This window comes from Hordeum vulgare, chromosome 3H (assembly GCF_904849725.1).
Source record: "Hordeum vulgare subsp. vulgare chromosome 3H, MorexV3_pseudomolecules_assembly, whole genome shotgun sequence".
Classification (NCBI taxonomy): Eukaryota; Viridiplantae; Streptophyta; class Magnoliopsida; order Poales; family Poaceae; genus Hordeum; species Hordeum vulgare.
This window is the reverse complement of record NC_058520.1, coordinates 17,205,697-17,220,481: the sequence shown is the minus strand read 5'-3', so window position 1 is coordinate 17,220,481 and position 14,785 is coordinate 17,205,697. Positions and strand designations below refer to the sequence as shown.

The 14,785-nt window shown below is 42.2% G+C and overlaps 1 protein-coding gene across 2 annotated transcripts; it reads right to left on the bottom strand.

The window, feature by feature from the left end:
- Positions 1-6,978: 6,978 nt before the first annotated feature.
- Positions 6,979-9,889, bottom strand: LOC123442599 (calcineurin B-like protein 9). Of its 2 annotated transcripts, XM_045118688.1 has the most exons (9): positions 9,684-9,882; positions 9,288-9,579; positions 9,090-9,172; positions 8,414-8,473; positions 8,165-8,273; positions 8,025-8,077; positions 7,857-7,937; positions 7,668-7,780; positions 6,979-7,511 (listed from the first exon to the last, which is right to left on the bottom strand). In XM_045118688.1, the coding sequence occupies exons 1-9, from the start codon at positions 9,816-9,818 to the stop codon at positions 7,457-7,459; spliced, it is 981 nt and encodes a 326-aa protein (XP_044974623.1). In that variant the 5' UTR covers positions 9,819-9,882; the 3' UTR covers positions 6,979-7,456. The 2 variants fall into 2 exon arrangements, with proteins under 2 accessions (XP_044974623.1, XP_044974624.1); XM_045118689.1 differs by lacking the exon at positions 6,979-7,511 and having other exon boundaries at positions 7,668-7,797; positions 9,684-9,889.
- Between the last annotated feature and the right edge of the window lie 4,896 nt (positions 9,890-14,785).

Sequence of the window (14,785 nt, the reverse complement as noted above, 5' to 3'; positions counted from 1 at the left end):
GAATGGGCTTGGCCCATGTACAAAATTTATAAAACCAGTATTATCTTTGAAAAAACATAAAATAAATTTTAGAATTCGAAAACAATCTAAAATTGGATAAATGTACACGAATTTGAAACCATCTTCATGAATTTAGACAAGAGCATGAATTTTAGAGAATGTTATCAAATTTATAAAAATATTCATGAAATTATAAATTATTCATAATTTTTTATGTTTGATCACAAATTTGATATTTAGTAATATTACTGGACTTTTCAGACATCTATGAATTAAGAAAAATGTTCATGACTTTAAGAAATATTTGTGGACTTTATAATGTTCAATAATTTTAACAATGAATACATGCTTAAAAATGCTTGTAAACGTGAAAAATATTCATGAATTTTACATTTTCCCCATAAGTTGTGTATTTTCTAGTGAATTTTGTAAACATTTGCCTATTAGGAAAATATTAAACAAATTTGAGAGAGTGTTTGCGGATTTATATATCTTCGTTAAACTAAAAAGATGAATGTGTATTAAAAAAGTGCTCGCAGAATGAAATGATGTTAATGAATTTGAGAATCTGTTCTTGGATTTACAGAATCTTCACATATTTGCATTTTTCATGAATTAAGAAATATGTTTTAAAAATATGTTTAAAAAATTCAAAAAATATTCACAAATTTCAAGGATTTAAAAAAATAAAAAAAATAAGTATCAGGATAAGAAAAGTTGTTAACCAGTAGATAAGAAACCTTTTAGAATGTTCCCAAAACTAGGATAACCCACATGGTTCTTTTTCTCTTACATTATGTAGGGTGGCCTGTTAGGAAGAAGCCGCGAGCGGGTTTGTGCGCTATTTGTGGCAAATGAAGTATCCGATGCTATATGCGCCAAATAGGATATGTATGGACGGCACATAGAATTCTCCGACAATGAAGACCCGCGTCGCCAGTGGGCTCCAAATTTTCTATGGAAAAGCGGCCCAGGGGAACTTTGTATCTACGATTCAGTTTACATGGGTCAAGCAAGATCTGACCGATACAACTTAGTAGGACATGTGCCACCGAGCGAACATTTGCTAGTGTACGCACCTCCACCTTGCCGACAAGGATGTAGTCGACACTTGAGAGGTTTTATTCGGCACTTTGCGCGGTAGGAAACTCTCTTTGCGCACACTACCAGTAGTACTCGGCCTCAGCCCAATATTACTCCTTTCGCTCGTGAACATTACCTTTGATCTTGGTAATGACGATGTTCGTGATAATAATATAGAAATTTAGATGCATACGGAGGATGACTTGATTTCAATTCTACCTCCAGATACGTTTGTCAACATATTTGTTAGATAATTTATATTGATTATTGAAAAGTATCTAGTACTTATCCCATCTAAATTTCCTTATTATCAATTATTAGCTTATTTTCGTGCTACAAGAACTACACGACACATAATAGATCAAACTTACTACAGTTATGGCTCCGAGCTTACTTGGGTGGAGAAAATCATCTCTTCTCATTTATCCATGATGTTGAGTATGATGCTAAATATAACATGGGCAAGATTTATCATGAATATGTGCCACTAGTGCACCAGTTGACTCCTTATAACATCACTTGAGACAACTTTGTAAGGATTGTTTTACCATTGCGTCACTAGTCCATCTTTTTCATACATTGTTCTTAAGCAAAACTAGTTTAGCTAACTATGTTATTATTACTTATGTTCTTCAACAGGTACTCCCGCGAGAGACCGTGCCTAAATGGATGTTTACCACCGGTGATTTGCATATGGTTAGCTTACACCCAATGTTGATGAGTTATCCTGGTAAATACAGAATATCTCGAAGTGAAGAAACCCCAAAAATCTTGATTACGGGAGATATGTTGATCACGCTATAAGTTGAAGATAGGTTGATCAGTATTCTTCAATATGAAGATTCAGGAGTTTACCTTTTTTATGTTATTTTACCTAGGAGATAGCAGTAGTTAGTGTTTCTAACTTGTGATAAATTGGTCACTTGCTAGTATGATAACCACCAGAATGATGAGGAGTTTACCTTTTTTATGCTATTTTACCTAAAGTGATGGAGAGTTGATTAAGATGATGATGAGTTGTTATATGACATGTACCAGTACAAATTAGGTGGATGCAATAGACCAGGTTGAATTAGAGAAAAATACGATGTTGCGAATTTGTACTGAAGTTGGATATTGTTCTTCCATAATTTATATTGATGTTGTATATCAATATGTGTAACGCGTCGGTCGACCCACGCGGTCACGGATAAACCCCCATCTCACAAAAAAAACATAGCCTTCGCAGGTGCTGATGCGTGGCTGCCTTTTAGTCCTGGTCGGTGTTACCAACTGGGACTAAAGATCATCCTGCTTGGGCATCCCGCAACGGCCACATGGAGCTCCTTTAGTCCCGATTCGTAACACAACCGGGACTAAAAGTTGAGGCCTTTTGTCCCGATTGCTTAGTCCCGGTTGCAGAACCGGGACTAAAGGCCCTTAGGAACCGGGACTGATGCCCTGTTTTCTACCAGTGAAATCATCTACCACAAGCAAGTTCATGACAAATAAGTTCACACAAACGAATGAAACATCTACCACCAGTGAAATCATTGTCCATCTTCTTGCTTCTCTTCATCCTCCTCTTCATCGTTCCCGTCCTCCTCCTCTTTTTCCTCTTCACCATCTTCAAGCATCTTCGTGTCATTGGAACCTTGAATGGTGTTCGCATTATCTTTCAAGGCATGTGAGGCACCATGCGAAGACATGTGAGACATCATGCGAGGTGCTTCCATGATTTTCAAGAGAGACACAAATCTCATGCCTTTCATGGTAGCTCCCAAGCCTTCCATGTCGGCCATGCCTCCAATGCCTCCTGTAGGTGCTCTCATGCCTCCTATACGGGCCATACCTCCAATTCCTCCCATAGGCGTTCCCACGCCTCCCATGCCGGTCATACCTCCCATGCCTCCCATGCCACCCATGCCACTCAAATCATCCATGGTAGCTTCGAAGCCTTCCATGGTACCTTCCATGCCTCTGAAGGCTCCCGTCACTAGTAGAAAACAGGGTTTTCATTCTAATCAATAGTCCTGGTCGCGTTACAAACCGGCCTTAATGTGAGCATTAGTCTCGGTTCGAGCGGCTAGGACGTTGGACGGGGCTCGACAGGCATCAGTCCCGGTTCGAATGGGACCCTTAGTCCCGGTTGCAGACACCAACCGAAACTGGACTAAAGGTATGTCTTCAGTCCCGGTTTGAGAGCCCAGTCGGGACTAAACATTTACCTATATATATCCCCTCACCCCTGCCGCCCTCTTCTCTGTTTTTTCTTCTCATAGAAGGTGGGAGGTGAGTGTTAGTTTGTTTTCCCTTCCTATACACAAGAGGTGTTCCATGAAATGCCTGAAAGCATGATGCCACTTGAGTTCACACAAAACAAACATGATATGAGGTGTCCGAACCACACTTAAGCTTTCTCCTCTTTCTTTCAATACTTTGCAAAGTGCTAACGCGGCATATTTAGTAAGCAAACTAGTAATAGTGCCAAGTAAGCCTGATGCTTTTTTCAGGACAGTGCTGCAAAAAATGGTGACTCGTGTGTGACTTGGCACTCTGAAAGGGATGCACACTGGTGAATCTATCAACATACTGTGGAACCTTATCCCAATCGAAAGAATACTAAAGTTCACATCTGTGGTTCACATCTATGATTAGCATTACCAAGTGCATAAAGAACTGTCCCTTGCATCACCCAACGGACAAAAGTAAGATCACTGTCAACATCACAGATGGGATGAGTGGTTTACAAACAAGCACTTGGCAGAATATCGTATTGCATTGCAGCTATGATATCAACAAGCAAAAGCATGCGTCTCGGAAAGGTTTTCGACTATATATATATACAGCAATCATGGCTAATGAATGACGGGAAAACACCACAAGTCTCAGAAAATTGCATACTAAGCATGAAGGCACTTGACGAAACTAACCACTAATCCCAAAACTGGCGGCATTCGAGGAACTTCAATTCCAAATATCTATATTTGTACAGCTGTCCTGTGCTTCTGAGAGCTGAAGGGATGGTGTAGGGAGAATATCCAGTGATACCACACCTTAAAAGCTCCATGATACCATTTCAAAAAAATCATGAATGGTCACAAGGAACGTGTCTATATCCCCTAAAATTTCAGCGCCAAATTTGAAGTGTGCATTGAGAAACAAAAAAGATAAATTCAGATGTGAATAGTATCAATTTTGCTTCTGTCCTTTTGTGACACTATTCATGCTAGATTTGTCATTTTTGTTTCTCAGCGTGAGTTTCAAATTTGGAACTAATTTTTTTATGGGTTGTAGTCACATATGTTGTGAATATTCACGAAAAATTTCAGATTTTTTTGGAACAGCGAAAATTGATTTTTTGAAGTTGGTATTATGGGAGCATCTGGTGTGGTATCACATGATCCTCTCCCCGATGGTGTCAATACAGTCACAACACAATGAGGAACAACAACAGGCATACCAGGCACCATTAATTGCAAATTTTGCATCATGAACCGGACTCGGCTCGCTGCTGAGTTGATTATCAGATAGCCATCCTGAAGCAACAGTCGCCAACGGCAATTCTTCAGTAAGTGGAGAACATGGATGTTCTGTTTCTTATCATCCCAGTTTTCGACGGCTCACACAATCAACAGCAAACTTGCGGCCATCACATATTTGGATCTTTCATGAATATAAAAATATGTTATTTTATATGGATGTTCAGAAATTTGAAAAAATGTTGAAGTTAATATTTGGAAAAAAACTTGTAAACTAGTAGATAAAAATGTTCAAGAATCTTCCAAGAATAAGGATAGTCCAGACCATTCTAGAATTTGTCCTCCGCCTACATCTCACTCAACTCCAAAGAGCTTCCGGAGGCAGAGCGACCACCTCGATCTCCAACCCAAAGCTTGAGCCTCATGCAGTAGACAAGCCTGATCTCAAGGAGGAGGAGCAGGAGGAGCTCATGGACCACAATATCTTCCTCTTCAACTTCGTCTAGACCTACCACAAGGCGGTGTAAAGTGCTCACCACGAGTTGTGGGATGACATGCAGGACAACATCGTTGACGAGGAGGTGCAAGATTTAATAGCAGAGGTGTAGGCGGTTGCGGGTGGGTTGGAATCCTAAAAAACGGCGTCGGCACCGACCAGCGACGTTGTTGTCATCTTTTGTTCTCTCTTTTAGAACCAGTACAAAAATTATTTTTGGAAATGTTCTTGAAGTTCCAAAATATCTAAAAAAGAAGCAATATTATCAAATGTAAAATTTGATTAAAAAATTCAATAATGTTCATGAAATCCAAAAAGACGTTCAAGAATTTCTAGAAGTCAAAAAAGAAACCAAAAATAAAAGAAGAAAATGGAAAATAAAATTCCATAAGAAAAAGACTACAAAAACCTACAATAGCTTTTTCATGGCGCTAGCTTCAACTAAATGCTAGTTACAGGCTAAAAAACTATCAGCTACCAGCTTAAAACAATACCAGCCCTCTCAGTTTTAACAAACTTAAAAATAATTTGACAATTTTGAGAAAAATAAGATATCTAAAAAATGTACATGAATTTTGAACATATTCTGAACTTTGAAAATGTCATGAATTCAAAACTATTCATGATTTTGAATTGTTTTCTTAACTTTATAAAACTGTTCATGAAGTTTAAAAAATGTTCATGAATTTTACAATTTGCTCACAAATTCCATATTTTCAGTGAAAGATGTTTGTTAATTTTACAAGCATCCGTAAATTCAGAAAAATGTTCACAAATTGGAGAAGTGTTTGTTGATATAAGAAGGCTGACGAATTTTAACAACGAGTGCATATTGAAAAGTTACGAGCAAATTAAAAAAAATGATAAAGAATATTAAATATTGCGCATTAATTGGACATTTTTTATTTTTAAGATGCTATTGAAATTTCAAAACATTTATGAATTAGGAAAAAAAATTACAATGTGAGAAATTTTTTGCGGATTTAAAAATATCCATCTAGCTAAAAATGAATGTGTATTAAAAAAATGATCGCAAACTGAATGGTGTTCAGAAATTTGAGAATGTTCATGAATTCGTGAATCATAAACACCGTCAGTAAAATTATTCAAAACGGTCCCAGATAAAACCGGTGAAAACAAAACGTGCATTGGCCGGCCCATTTTTATATATAGTGCAGTAAGTTGTGTGCGCCGGTTAGTGAATTCCACTATAACCGGCGCTTGAGGCTTGGAATAGGCTTTGAGGTGTTAGGTATTCTTTTTCCTCTCCCTTTTTTCTTTGTCCTTTTCGACTCACGGTGATGTATGCGTGCAACCACCGGTGGCGTCCATTGGTCACAAACTCCAAAGGTCCGAGAACACATGATTGCTGGGCATCCATTCTCACGTTATCCACTTACACAATCCATCTAACTAACCATATCTTTCTAAACCTTGATGTTCCATCAAGAAAGGGACCGTGTATGATATGGCGGATACTACCTTCCCCGCAAAAAGGAACAAAAAAAAGGACGATAGATGCTACCTCACCTAGGCCCGCCCTGTTTTGTTCTTATCAACGGAAAGGTTTTTCCATGCATATTGACACAAGCAGCATTGCGTGGTAGGTAGTTTTGTATTGTTTTCGCCGCATATGGCCTCCTATAGTTCATGTTCCGTGCATTCGTAGGATTCTAAAATATTTGTTTTGATGCCATGAATCTTTCCAAAAGATTTGAGTAGATTTTTTTTTTCTGAGATGTAGTGCGAAACAATAGGAAAATCATTCTAAAATCAAACAACATTCATGATGGCACATACAGAACTGTCCCTTACATCACCCAAGGGACAAAAAAAAATCCACTGTCGCCATCACAGATGAGATGATTGGTTCAGGAACAAACACTTGACAGATAGGCTCGGCATTACGTTGTAGCAATCAACAAGCAAAAGCATGCGTCTCGGAAAGGTTTTCGATTATATATACAGCAATCATGGCTAGGCCATGTCATGTTTGGCACTAAGATAGCCTAGACAATGGACTCTACAACATCACAAGTTAGCATTCACAAAATTGCACGGGACTGGTCGCGAAACTGGCTGGCATTTCAGGAACTTAGATTCCTCATATCTACTACAGTATGTACCTAGCGCTGTCCTGTGCTTCTGAGAGCTTAAGGAATGGTGTATATACAGTTACAACACAATGCGGGGAAGTCACAGGCATACCAGGACGCCGTTAGCTGCCAATTTGTCATCATGAATGGGACTCTTCAGTTGCCGAGTTGATTATCAGATGGCCATCCTGAAGCAACAGCCATCGATGGCAATGCTTCAGTACCTTAACATGGTTGCCCTGTTTCTCAGCATCCCAATTTTCAACGGCTGACACAATCAGCAGCCAACTTGTCACCATCAAGTACAAGTATTGTCATATTTAGTCTTCAACCGCGGTATTGAAAACAAAACTTGGGAACACTGTGGTGACGTCCCTGATACACAGATTGGCAGAAATCATTCAAGTAAACACCAACGAAATGTTTCCAAAGAGAAGAAACACCAATGTATTTCTGACTAGTTCTAAACATATGGAATGTAAGTTGCAGACAGTATTGACAATTATCTGATTGTAGTTTTCAGATTCATACCTTAGATAGGGTAGAGTCATGTTCTTCAATAGCTTAGGATGGCGTAATACAAATTCCTTCCATTCTTCGAGGCAAATTTTCCCATCCCTATCGGTATCAGCGTCTTCAAATGTCTGAAACCAATTGAAAACTACATCCATGTAAAATGGAAATAAATAACTAAAGAAGACCAAGGAAATGATTGCATACCTTGTCTAGGATGGCCTCAAGAAAGTCATCCGGTAATTGCACATGAGATTCATTCAAAATGGCAATAACCATTTGCATAACCTAAAAAACAGGAGCACCAACAGATCACCTTGCTGAGGTAAATGAACTACTGGCACAGATAGAAATAGAACATCCATCTGAACTAACCTCCTCGCGCTCAATAAAGCCAGTTTGTCTCAAATCATAGAGCCTAAATGCAACTGAAACAACTCAGAAGGAGAGCCCTAACCGTAAGTACATTTCAACATGTTCATGTGGAGCAGAGTTTCTGCAAGAATTGTACTTACAGTTGATCTTGTCTTCCACAGGCGCCAATGGATGGAAGACACTGAGAGCATGAATAAACTCCTCAAACTCTATTACTCCATTTTTCTTCTCGTCAAACAAATCAAAGACCTGGATCATAGAGGACAATTTCAGTAGGATGCTACCTCACAAAGCAAAATGCAATGTGAGCAATTCAGATTTTTTTATGACATTGTAAATAATGATCTTGAAGCATTTAAAAATAGCAAATTGAAGTTGTCAACGCTTACCCTATCAAGAAAAAGATTCTGGCCACTAGGAGTCTTGAATAATGCTAGCTGAAGCTCTTCCTAGATAATAATTCAACAGAAAAGACAGATAGGTCAATTTGTTTTTCTTTGCTGGTTCAATCATAGTACTATATGAATGGAACAGGGCATTCAAACTTTTCTAGGTACCCGCCTTGATCCCCGCACGTCATATGTGCACTCGTAACAGATTGTTCATATGTGCATTATAAAATTAATTAATATTCCTTCGCAGAATGGGACTTGCACAGCAATTAAGTAAAATGAAAAACTTTACAAGAAAGAAGGTGACCGCCCAACATTCGGAGAGGCAGGCACTATAGTATGATGAAACTTCACATGGAAGCCAAGCCACACAACGTGCTGTCCTGGAAAAAATACAGGCCAATAATTCTGTGGGTGTGAAGCCAAATCTAATACTAGTCCCTCTATACAGGTCATATGACAGTGTGTCTTTGATCCATATCCCGTGGAAAGAATCTGTGGCATGTGATGTGATGCAGCATTTTCAGATCGATCTATGAAGTAATCCGGATCTCAATCGCTAAGCCCAAACATTACCAGTCATGCAGCACGTACCTCTGTCAAATATGCACTAATTTGTTTCAGATTAGAGAAGAAACAGAGGCGCTTTTGCTTTAGGGGGTGGGGTGGGTACCTTGTGGATGAGTCCGTCGTTGATGATGGAGCAGCTGATCTTCTTGTAGAGCTCGAACAGCGCCTCCACCTCGTTCACCGAGACTTGATTCGGTTGCCAAGGAAAAGAAGACTCGTATCAGGCGACATTGCAACTGCAAGAAACGCCGGGCAAGAAGAACGAACTCGAGGGGCAAAAGGGAGGTGGTTTTCAGCATACAGCATCTGGACTCGTCGGCGAGGCGGGCGAGGTCGCGGAAGGTCAGGGAGGTGCAGCCCGGCCCGACGCGACGGCGGAGGAGGTGGTGGTGGTGGTGGTTCCCCTTCTTGGCCGCGAGGAAGAAGGACGGAGCGGATGGATCTCCGCGGAGGCGCGAGGAGGAGTTGGAGGAAGCGGGGCAGATGCCGGCCAGGCAGTCGGTGAGGGCGAAGAAGACGAACTCGGCGATGGCGACGCAGGGCAGGACCACCGCGCAGAGCCGCTCCCCCACCGTCAGCGAGCTCCCCGACCTCTGCGCGCGGCCACCAGAACCAAGCGAGTCAACATCACGGATTTGGATTTCGCGCAAGGAAGGAAGGAAGGAAGGCGAGGGCCGCAGCCGGGCGAGCCACCTACCAGGTCGCCGGAGGAGATGCGGAAGCCGAAGCGTGAGGCCATGGCGGCGCTCCCTCCTATCTGCTGCTGCTGCTGCCGCCACGACTTGCCCGCGTGGTCGACGGCGGGCCGTGTCTTTTTTGGGGGCGCGCACATGGTAATGACGAGGGAAAAGAAATGGACTGCTCCCCCTGCCTGCTTCCGGAAATCGGCTCCGTTCCATTCTTTCTTTAGTTTTAAGAAGAAAAATAGATAGTGGATCAGATGAAGATGATATTTGCCTTGTCCACGTAGGCGTCACTCATCGAACCGGTCCGGCGTGCTGTCTTCAGATCCAATCCACCATGATTAACCACGAAATCCATGTGTACCTCCGCGACGAGTAATATGGATTGGAAGACCCAAACGGACGATGATTTTGTCTGTTTTTTATCTGTTTGGATCGGTTAGGCTGTCACGAACGTCCGTATCCGTGTTTGAGTCGGCGCATGGGTTCAATGCTGATCCGATTTGTTTTAACGGCGCGAGAAAAATAAATAATGCATGCATATTTAAAATAAAAACAACATTAATTTCATGGGCTAGATTATTGACTCTAGTGCAAGTGGGAGACTGTTGTAATTATGCCCTAGAGGCAATAATAAATAAAGTTATTATTATAATTCCTGTATCAAGATAATCGTTTATTATCCATGCTATAATTGTATTGAATGAAGACTTATATACATGTGTGGATACATAGACAAAACACTGTCCCTATCAAGCCTCTAGTTGGCTAGCCAGTTGATCAACGATAGTCAGTGTCTTCTGATTATGAACAAGCTGTTGTTGCTTGATAACTGGATCACGTCATTAGGAGAATCACGTGATGGACTAGACCTAAACTAATAGACGTAGCATGTTGATCGTGTCATTTTATTGCTACTGTTTTCTGCGTCACAAGTTTTATTCCTATGACCATGAGATCATATAACTTACTAACACCGGAGGAATACTTTGTGTGCATCAAACGTCGCAACGTAACTGGGTGACTATAAAGATGCTCTACAGGTATCTCCGAAGGTGTTCGTTGAGTTAGTATGGATCAAGACTGCGATTTGTCACGCCGTGTGACGGAGAGGTATCTCAGGGCCCACTCGGTAATACAACATCACACACAAGCCTTGCAAGCAATGTGACTTAGTGTAAGTTGCGGGATCTTGTATTACGGAACGAGTAAAGAGACTTGCCGGTAAACGAGATTGAAATAGGTATACGGATACTGACGATCGAATCTCGGGCAAGTAACATACCGAAGGACAAAGGGAATGACATACGGGATTATATGAATCCTTGGCACTGAGGTTCAAACGATAAGATCTTTGTAGAATATGTAGGATCCAATATGGGCATCCAGGTCCCGCTATTGGATATTGACCGAGGAGTCTCTCGGGTCATGCCTACATAGTTCTCGAACCCGCAGGGTCTGCACACTTAAGGTTCGACGTTGTTTTATGCGTATTTGAGTTATATGGTTGGTTACCGAATGTTGTTCGGAGTCCCGAATGAGATCACACACGTCACGAGGGTTTCCGGAATGGTCCGGAAACGAAGATTGATATATAGGATGACCTCATTTGATTACCGGAAGGTTTTCGGAGTTACCGGGAATGTACCAGGAATGACGAATGGGTTCCGGGAGTTCACCGGGGGGGGCACCCACCCCGGGGAAGCCCATAGGTGTTGGGGGTGCCGCACCAGCCCTTAGTGGGCTGGTGGGACAGCCCAAAAGAGGCCTATGCGCATTGGGAGAAAAATCAAAGAGAAAAAAAAGGAGGAGGTGGGAAAGGGAAGAAGGACTCCACCTTCCAAACCAAGTAGGACTCGGTTTGGGGGGGGGAGACCTTCCCCCCTTGGCTCGGCCGACCCCTTGGGGGTTCTTGGACCCCCAAGGCAAGGCTCCCCCTCTCCCTCCTATATATAGTGGGGTTTTAGGGCTGATTTGAGACAACTTTTGCCACGGCAGCCCGACCACATATCTCTACGGTTTTACCTCTAGATCGCGTTTCTGCGGAGCTCGGGCGGAGCCCTGCTGAGACGAGATCATCACCAACCTCCGGAGCGCCGTCACGCTGCCGGAGAACTCTTCTACCTCTCTGTCTCTCTTGCTGGATCAAGAAGGCCGAGATCATCGTCGAGTTGTACGTGTGCTGAACGCGGAGGTGCCGTATGTTCGGCACTAGATCGTGGGACTGATCGCGGGATAGTTCGCGGGGCGAATCGAGGAACGTGAGGACGTTCCACTACATCAACCGCGTTCACTAACGCTTCTGCTGTACGGTATACAAGGGTACGTAGATCACACATCCCCTCTCGTAGATGGACATCACCATGATAGGTCTTCATGCGCGTAGGAAAATTTTTGTTTCCCATGCGACGTTCCCCAATAGTGGTATCAGAGCTAGGTTCATGCGTAGATGTCTTCTCGAGTAGAACACAAAAGTTTTTGTGGGCGGTGATGTGCGTTTTGCTGTCCTCCTTAGTCTTTTCTTGATTCCGCGGTATTGTTGGATCGAAGTGGCTCGGACTGACATTACTCGTACGCTTACGAGAGACTGGTTTCATCGCTACAAGTAACTCCGTTGCTCAAAGATGACTGGCGGGTGTCAGTTTATCCAACTCTAGTTGAATCGGAATTGACCGAGGAGGTCCTTGGATGAGGTTAAATAGCAACTCATATATCTCCGTTGTGGTGTTTGCATAAGTAAGATGCGATCCTACTAGATACCCATGGTCACCACGTAAAACATGCAACAACAAAATTAGAGGACGTCTTACTTGTTTTTGCAGGGTATGCTTGTGATGTGATATGGCCAACGATGTGATGTGATATATTGGATGTATGAAATGATCATGTTGTAATAGATAATATCGACTTGCACGTCGATGGTACGGCAACCGGCAGGAGCCATAGGGTTGTCTTTATAACTAACGTTTGTGCTTGCAGATGCGTTTACTATTTTGCTAGGATGTAGCTTTAGTAGTAATAGCATGAGTAGCACGACAACACCGATGGCGACACGTTGATGGAGATCATGGTGTGGCGCCGGTGACAAGAAGATCGTGCCGGTGCTTTGATGATGGAGATCAAGGAGCACGTGATGATGGCCATATCATGTCACTTATAAATTGCATGTGATGTTAATCCTTTTATGCACCTTGTTTTGCTTAGAACGACGGTAGCATTATGAGGTGATCTCTCACTAAAATTTCAAGACGAAATTGTGTTCTCCCCGACAGTGCACCGTTGCTACAGTTCGTCGTTTCGAGACACCACGTGATGACGGGTGTGATAGACTCAACGTTCACATACAACGGGTGCAAAACAGTTGCGCACGCGGAACACTCGAGTTAAGCTTGACGAGCCTAGCATGTGCAGACATGGCCTCAGAACACATGAGACCGAAAGGTCGATCATGAATCATATAGATGATATGATTAGCATAGGGATGCTTACCACTGAAACTATGCTCAACTCACGTGATGATCGGACTTGAGCTAGTGTAAGTGGATCATGAACCACTCAAATGACTAGAGAGATGTACTTTTTGAGTGGGAGTTTAGCGAGTAATTTGATTAAGTTAAACTCTAATTATCTTGAACATAGTCTAAGTTCACTTTGAATATATTTGTGTTGTAGATCATGGCTCACGCGACAGTCACCCTGAATTTTAATACGTTCCTAGAGAAAGCTAAGTTGAAAGACGATGGAAGCAACTTTGTAGACTGAGCTCGTAATCTTAAGCTAATCTTACAAGCTGGGAAGAAGGATTATGTCCTTAATGCCCGCTAGGAGATGAACCACCCGCTACGGCTGATCAGGATGTTAAGAACGCTTGGTTAGCACGTAAGGAGGACTACTCAGTAGTTCAATGTGCAGTCTTGTATGGCTTAGAACCGGGACTTCAACGTCGCTTTGACCGTCATGGAGCATTTGAGATGTTCCAAGAGTTGAAGTTTATCTTTCAGAAGAACGCCCGGATCGAGAGGTATGAGACCTCCGATAAATTCTATGCTTGCAAGATGGAGGAGAACTCGTCTGTCAGTGAACATGTGGTCAAAATGTCTGGGTACTCAAACCGTCTAGCTGAGCTGGGGATTGAACTCCCGCAAGAAGCTATCACTGACAGAATCCTTCAATCACTGCCACCAAGCTATAAAGGCTTTGTGTTGAACTACAACATGCAAGGGATGAACAAGTCTCCCGGCGAGTTGTTTGCGATGCTGAAAGTCGCAGAGTCTGAAGTCCGTAAAGAGCATCAAGTGTTGATGGTGAATAAGACCACTAGTTTCAAGAGAAACGGCAAAGGCAAGAACGGTAATTCAAAGAAGAGCGGCAAGCCTGTTGCCAATCCGACGAAGAAACCCAAAGCTGGACCTAAGCCTGAAACAGAGTGTTACTATTGCAAGGGTATGGGTCACTGGAAGCGCAATTGCCCCAAGTATCTGGCTGATAAGAAGGCGGCCAAATAAAAATCAGGTATATTTGATATACATGTTATTGATGTGTACTTAACCGGCTCTCGTAGTAGTGCCTGGGTATTCGATACCGGTTCTGTTGCTCATATTTGCAACTCGAAACAGGAACTGCGGAATAGACGAAGGCTTGCAAAAGATGAAGTGACGATGCGCGTAGAAAATGGTTCCAAGGTTGATGCAATCGCCGTCGGCACAGTTTCACTTCAGTTACCATCAGGATTAGTTATGAACTTAAATCATTGTTATTTAGTGCGTGCGTTGAGCTTGAACATTATATCTGGATCTTGTTTATTGCGAGACGGTTACTCTTTTAAGTCAGAGAATAATGGTTGTTCTATTTCTATGAGTAACATCTTTTATGGTCATGCACCCAATGTGAGAGGATTGTTCATATTGAATCTTGATAGTGATACACACATACATAACATTGAGACCAAAAGAGTTAGAGTTAACAATGATAGCGCCATATTTTTATGGCACTGCCGCTTAGGTCATATTGGTGTAAAGCGCATGAAGAAACTCCATGCCGATGGACTTTTGGAGTCAATTGACTTTGATTCACTTGACACGTGCGAACCATGCCTCATGGGCAAGACGACTAAAAC